The 7,372-nt window shown below is 35.9% G+C and overlaps 1 protein-coding gene across 1 annotated transcript; it reads right to left on the reverse strand.

Moving 5' to 3' along the window:
• Nucleotides 1–6,019: 6,019 nt before the first annotated feature.
• Nucleotides 6,020–6,943, reverse strand: LOC128101445 (olfactory receptor 4A15-like). Its single transcript, XM_052724553.1, has one exon. The coding sequence runs from the start codon at nucleotides 6,941–6,943 to the stop codon at nucleotides 6,020–6,022; it is 924 nt and encodes a 307-aa protein (XP_052580513.1).
• Nucleotides 6,944–7,372: the final 429 nt, after the last annotated feature.

Genomic DNA, 7,372 nt, shown 5'->3' on the forward strand with positions numbered 1-7,372 from the left:
GAAAATCTGCTGAATTAAATTAGCCTTTTTCTGCTATAAAAACCTATATAACCTACAAAAAAAAAAGTCCCCAAAGTTAGGGTTGGGGCAGGGTTTTTTTTGGTTTATTTTTTTTGTCCTTCCAGGAGAATAAAAGCATCCAACTAAGGAATCTAAAGACCACTGGACAAATGAGACATCAGAAGAAAAGGGATGAATCACCAAGAGAGAATGTCCCAAGAAAAAGAATAAATTGTCCTAATGGTACAGCACACCTCCAACAGGGTAGAATTTCATAAAGCACTGCAAATGTTTATTTTTGTTGCTCTATACTAACATAAAGGACAAATAGTCTTTTGTAGTCCCAATTCAAATGAAAATTAAAGCTGGCTTTGGAGTTGGAGTGTGACTCCCTTCTTCTCTAAATCCAAGCATGCTTGTTAAAGAAAAATCCAAAATCTTTGTCTCATCAGAAGAGTCACTTGGTATGGGACAGAAAAAAAAAGTTATGGGACTTTTCTATTGCCATTAATCTCATCATCCTTTGGTTTCCATTTGATTATTTAAAACTTTTCTTAAGGTATAAATATTATCTCAAAATTTATAAGAAAAAAATACATATATACTTTCTGTTGTGATATTAGTGGTTATATAGAATACTAATTAATTCTAGAAATAAGTTTCATCTAGCTTCCTGTACATGATTTTGGGCTTGAGTTGAAGCAGGTAATTAGGAACTAAGTTTGTGTACCCTGGATGTATTTAACAGATTGTGGTCCTTTAACCTCTCAGAGATATGCTACATATGACATTTAAAATGGTTTTTCTTTGGTGAACCATGACCATTCCTGGCAGTGAACTTTGAGTTCTCCAAGAAGATGATAGGGCCCTAAAACAATGATTCCACCTGGATTGGAATAATTCCACTATGCTGACAAACACCATCAAAAGATCATCTTTGGACTATAAACTGCTCAGGACAACTTCAAAGTAGTTAGCTAAGATGGTCCAATCTCATACACTACTCTAGCCAGGTCTTCAGATAAGCCCTGCACTTTCCCATCACACCAAGACTGGACAACAGCTAGCTCTCCAAGGACTTGACCATTATCTCAAATTTCTCAGGGTCCCCTAAAGACACCCTCACCTCAAGGCAGCAGAACATAATTTTAAGAACATGATGTCCACATTCCCAAGAAGTGGAATGGGTGGGTATTGGTCATTAAGTGGGTTATGAAGATTAAGGAGATTAAATTCAGGGATCTATTTCTGAAATGAAAAAAGGGATATACAGGAATGATAGGATAAAAGGATAAATTTTTAACCTACTTTTAAGCTAAAAAGCAACTACTAATCTCAACTACTTTACATTGATATGGGTTTTTGTATATTGATACAAATTTGTTATTATTGTCATAACATACTGCATATATGTTTCTACTCTTGTTTAAGATATTGTACCTATGCAGCTTATTTAAAAATTTAATGTAAAGTTATAGTCCTGAATGCTAGTATTACAAACTATTTAGCATGATTAAGGAATGCAATTTAGTAGTTTGTCATCTATAACATTCAAATTTGTAGTCATGTTACATATGTTTTCAAGGTCAAATAGATGTATTTTAGATAGATAGGTGGCATTAAAACACTTCAGAGACCTACAGAATATGGCATTTAAGATATTTTAATAACATAAGGCTTTCCATAACAGTGATATATGTCTGCTCCTGGCAGCACCAATCTACTTCAAAGAAGATGATGGGCATTGAAGAACCTCCATATGGAGTTTGCTTTCATTGTGACAAAGTTAGCTACTGGGCAAGAAATCGCCCTTGCCTTGACTGCTGACAGTATGCTATCCAAGTTGGACAATCAGGACACAAAAAAAGGAGACTGCTGAACTTTGCTAAGACTAGGTAGGACAGTCATTCAAAATACTTACTTCACAGAAAACTCTGTCAAATATTCTAGGCCTGTAGGCCAAAGATGGATGCCTCAATTTTGCAGAGAAACCTTGGGTGACTGTCCAGTTAGCCAGTTGTCTCTGTTATTTCTATAGTTTTGGAAGTTGGTTGCTCTGCACTTTCTGTTTGCTCAGGAAATATCATATCCTTTTCGGGTCTCTGATGGAGGTTGAAGTTATACCATCTTCTTTGTTACCAAATTCAGAAAAGAAACTTACCAAAGAGATGTAAAGTTTATAAAGGTTAGAAGGCGTAAAAGCTTAAGTTGTTTATCAAAGAAAAAATTTTAAGGTCTAAAAAGATGTTTATAACTTGGTAATACAAGTTATGATAGAAAGTAATTTATGTACAAAACTTTGGACTCACCAAGATAAGAGAGATAATAGAGTATTTTCTCTGAATTTGCCAAATACAAATGGACTGGACATTGCGAATGTGATTCTTACTTGGTAAATGTTCTTATAATATATAGTTTTACTGTTAGAGTTAAAACCTTTCATTTTTATTTAGACAAAAAGAGAGAAATGTTGCAGGATGTTTGTTTGCCTTGTGACACCTGGAGACTGTATTAATAAAGTTAACCTTGAATCAGGGATGGAGCCAGTGGCTAGCTGATCAGAATTAGCCATAGCAAAATGAGGATTACAGATAGAGAAGATGCACAGGAAGGAGTAGGGAGGAACTTAAGATTTCATGGCCTCTTTGATCTTGGAAGTGTGGAGAGAAAGTAAGCTGGTTGCTCCTCCACTGCTTCTTTGATCTTTCAGGTTTTCACCCCAATATCTGACTCCCAAGTCTTTATTGGTAATAGAGCAACTTAGATAAACACAACAAATAGAAGGTGATCAAAAAGAAGAAAAGCAATGGCTAAGAAATATTACCAAAAAAACCTGTTCATCATCCCTAGCAACTAGAAAATGCAAATCAAAACAACTTTGAGATTTCATTTTTACCCAAGTCAGAATGGCTAAGATCAATGGGGAAAGGAACAATAAATACAGGAGAGGATACTGGAAAAAGGGAACTATCATTCAATGTTGGTGGGATTACAAACTGTTGCAGCCACTATGATTAATTATCTGTGTGGATAACTCTCAAAAAGCTAAAATTAAATCTACTATGTGACTCAGCTATACCACTCCTTGAAAAATTTCCAAAGACCTCAACATCCTAATCCACAGGCTCAGCCATGTTCATTGCTTCTTCATTCATAATAACTAGGAAATGGAAACAACCTACAACTGATGAATGGATAAAAAATGTGATGCATATATACTATGGAATCCTATTCAACTGTAAAGGAAAATGAAATCATGAACTTTTCAGGTAAATAAATGGAACTATAAAAGATCATATTGAGTGATATAACCCAGATCTAGAAAGACAAAAGTTGCATGTTCTTTCTCATTGGAGGCTCTAACTGCCAATGTTTAAGAAATGAGTACATAGACAATAGTAACTACAGAAACCATGAAAGCAATAGAAAATCATTGCCAAGATAGGGATGATAGGAAGCAATAGAGAGAGTAATAGCAGATACAAATAATTTGATCAGGAAAATGGTCAAATAGGAGGCTCATTAGGAAGGAGGAGGGAGTTAAATATATAAGCAGGTGGGAAGTGGGTAAAGGGAATAGCAGGTGATCTAATAGGGAAAATGGGGAAGGGAGAGGATTCTTAGGAAGATAAGTAAAATAACAATACAGATGGCTGAAAAAGCCAAAAGGAAAACAGTATTTTCCAGACACAACAAGTCTGATACATAGATGAACACACAGGGTCTGGCAAAGAACATCCGAGACCTTCACAAATTCAAATCAGACAAAATCCCAACACATAAATAGGAAGTGGACACCAAGTTCCATTCCTAACCAAGGAGATATTTGCAATTGATACCTCCTGGCTGAAAGAGGGAATATCTGTTGTTCAAATAAAATTTCACAGAATGTATAACCACATTACAGGTCAGGCTTCGGGCCCAGGAGAAGTTGACCAACATCAAAGGACTCTGTTTTAATGTTTTGATTTTGTTTGGCTTGATATTTTCTTTTGTCTTAGTAGACTTTCTTGTTTCATTTGTTTCTATTTTTTCTTTCTTTTTGAGTGAGAAAGACAGAACATGAAGTTGAATAGGTAGGAAGGTGGTAAATATCTAGAAGGTGTTAGGGGAGAGGAAATTGAATATATTGTTTAAAATTTTTTAAATAAAATTTTAATAAAAAGGAAATGAATCTCATCACATATTAGTGCTCTAAACTTTTTAATTTGTATTAGCTGTTCTAATTAATGAACATAGGACTATAGGTAATGAAATTGATCTGTATTTGATAGATTCCAACAAGTTGATATTAGCGACTTTGGCCTTGCAACCAAAGGAAAACTAAGATTAAATATGGCAGGTAATGAGCAAATTTGTCCACCTACAAAGCCTCTTTATTAGAGATTGGAGTCCCATAGCACCACAAAGGATGTATTACATATAGACAATAAAATTTATTTCAAACAAGTATATGAAACAAAACAAGAATACAGACTCCTCCAAAGCATGATGGTTCCATATTACAATGAAAACAATCACCACTGCTCCATTATTATATAATAATTTACTAAGAAAAATTCAGGAATGTTTTACATCTTTGGGAAAAATGAATATATGAAAATAAATTATTTGTAAGTTTATAAGTAAAATATTGAAGTTTAATACATTTTTGGGGACACGTTACTTCTATAATACTTTGTGAATTATTTCACCGTCATTAGGACAGCTTGAGAAAGTTCTTTAAAAACTAGCATAATAGAACGTGTTAAATAGTCAAGAAGGTTGTAAAAATTACTTATAATTTCATTTTAGTGCAGCCTTCACAAACTAGAACCTAGTTTTATCACCAGCTGCATGTCTTCTAACAAACTATTCATTCGTAGTGTCCTAAATCAGGCATAACATAATCCTCAATCCAAAAACCTGAACTGGAAGAATAGAAACACTGACATGAGGAATGTGAGTCATTGTAAAGCAATGGCATATTATATTTACACAAATCTGCCGTTCAGATGAATTAATGAATGATTTCTAACTCCATCCATATTTTAGTCCCAGGAATGTGTCTATTAGTCATAATTTTAGAAAGATCTGGAAAGACTAATGTGAGTGATCATAGATATACAATATTGTCTTCTCAGTTTATAAAAATGAATCCCCTTGTAATAACTTCCATTTCAGTTTCAAAAGAGAACAATTATATTCACAGGGAATATAGTTTTGTTTTGAAATGGAACAAAACCTGCTGTGGGATGTATTTCTGTATGCTGTGAGTATGTGTTGCTCTGGTTGGTTGATAAATAAAGCCCTTTGGCCTATGGCAGGGCAGAATGCAGCCATGAGGGCAAATCCAAGGGGGGGTAGTGAAAGGAGAAAGGAGAGGCAGGGGAGACACCATCCCACCATCCAGGGAGCAGCTTGTAATAGCACACAAGTAAAGCCATGGAACACGTGGCAACATATAGACTAATGGAAATGGGCTAAGTTTAGTTATAAGAGCTAGCTAGCAAGAAGCTTGAGCCAAAGGCCATGGCCATGTAGTTTGAAAATAATATAAGCCTCTGTGTGTTTGTTTGGAACCAAGCAGCTATGGGATGTGAGTGGGAAATATTGTCCCGACTGTGGGCCATGCAGGACACAGGAAAATGTGTGGCTACAAAAGTCACATGCCCTTTATTTATAATACTGAAATAATGTCATACCAGTTTCAATCTCAAAGGAAAACTTTCATTTTCAAAGGCTTTGCATAAAGAAAAGTATCCTAGATAAATACAATCAGTAGATGATATCATCATCCTTTGTTATAATTATCTATAACTGATTTTATTCAAATATCAAAAGTAATTTCAGAGCCGGGCGGTGGTGGCGCACGCCTTTAATCCCAGCACTCGGGAGGCAGAGCCAGGCGGATCTCTGTGAGTTCGAGGCCAGCCTGGGCTACCACGTGAGTCCCAGGAAAGGCGCAAAGCTACACAGAGAAACCCTGTCTCGAAAAAACAAAAAAAAAAAAGTAATTTCATCTAGGAGGCTTTCCAGTTTAATCTGCAGGTAGCATTTTACACCAGAGCTTTACCATAGAACTTTTCATCTCTGAATTTCTCAAGGTGTATATTAAAGGGTTCAACATGGGAGTGATAATCGTATAAAAAACAGTAATGCATTTATCAATAGGAAAGTTGTAAACTGGTCTGGCATACATAAAAATACATGGAACAAAAAAGAGAACAACCACCAAGATGTGGGAGCTGCATGTGGACAGCGCTTTGCGCCTTCCTTCCTGACTATGAGCCTTAAGAGATCTTAGGATGATTCCATAGGAGCCTAGGAGGAGGATGAAGATCACAATACACATGGCTCCACCATTAGCAATGACAGTGAGGCCAATGAAGTAAGTGTCTGTGCATGCAAGTACCAGTAATGGGGACATGTCACAAATAAAGTGATCAATGACATTAGGGCCACAGAAAGGAAGGTTGTATACAAAGACAATTTGAATCAAAGAGTGTGTAAAACCTCCAGTCCAGGCAAATATCAACAAAGTGATGCAAACCCTACGATTCATGATGGTCAAATAATGCAGTGGCTTACAAATTGCCACATAGCGATCGTAGGCCATTGCCACCAGAATGACAATATCGACACCACCAAATAAATGCTCAATAAAGAGCTGGCTCATGCAAGCTGTGAAGGAGATGGTCTTTTGATCCCAGAGTAAGTCAATAATCAACTTGGGTGAGATGGCAGTAGAGAAAAGACTATCCAAGAGTGATAGAGAGGCAAGGAAAAAGTACATTGGGGAGCCCAAGGAGGGGCTGGTAATGACTGTCACCACAATGAGTATGTTGCCCACCATTGTCACAATGTAAATGAGTAAGAATATGACGAACAATGCTTTTCTCCCAGCAGGATCCTGAGTGAGGCCCAGGAGAACAAATTCTGTGATATTGTTGCTCTTCCCCATTGGCCCTTTCAGCAGGCTTGTATCAGAGATGGCAGCTCCTAAGAACAAGACCTGCTAGGAATTTAAGTACATGAATTCATTATGACATGGAGAACATGTTCATCATTGTCTTCTACAGTGATAAGTTACAGTATGAATTTAGTAAACAAGTCTTCGGTTTCTCCAAGAACCTAAAGAAAACTTCCTTTTGAATGTTTTATTTCCCTATGATAGTTTTACCAAGTAGTACTTTGTTTCTCATAACTTCATTGACTCTATGTATTATAGTCATTCATACACTTAGAATTATTTAAAATACATTATCACACAAAATCATCACAGTTTTCAGTAATGACAAAAGATAATTCCTACTTTTAAGAAATCTGGCTTCTATGTTATCACAAACCTTCACTATCTAAATTAACATAGAGGCGATGTTGTAAAATGCTT

This window comes from Peromyscus californicus, unplaced genomic scaffold (genome assembly GCF_007827085.1).
Source record: "Peromyscus californicus insignis strain IS unplaced genomic scaffold, ASM782708v3 Scaffold_7__1_contigs__length_154581171, whole genome shotgun sequence".
Classification (NCBI taxonomy): Eukaryota; Metazoa; Chordata; class Mammalia; order Rodentia; family Cricetidae; genus Peromyscus; species Peromyscus californicus.

Bases quoted from the DNA above. Each gene is read 5' to 3' on its own strand.
- LOC128101445 (XM_052724553.1), bottom strand. From the start codon at position 6,943: ATGGGGAAGAGCAACAATATCACAGAATTTGTTCTCCTGGGCCTCACT.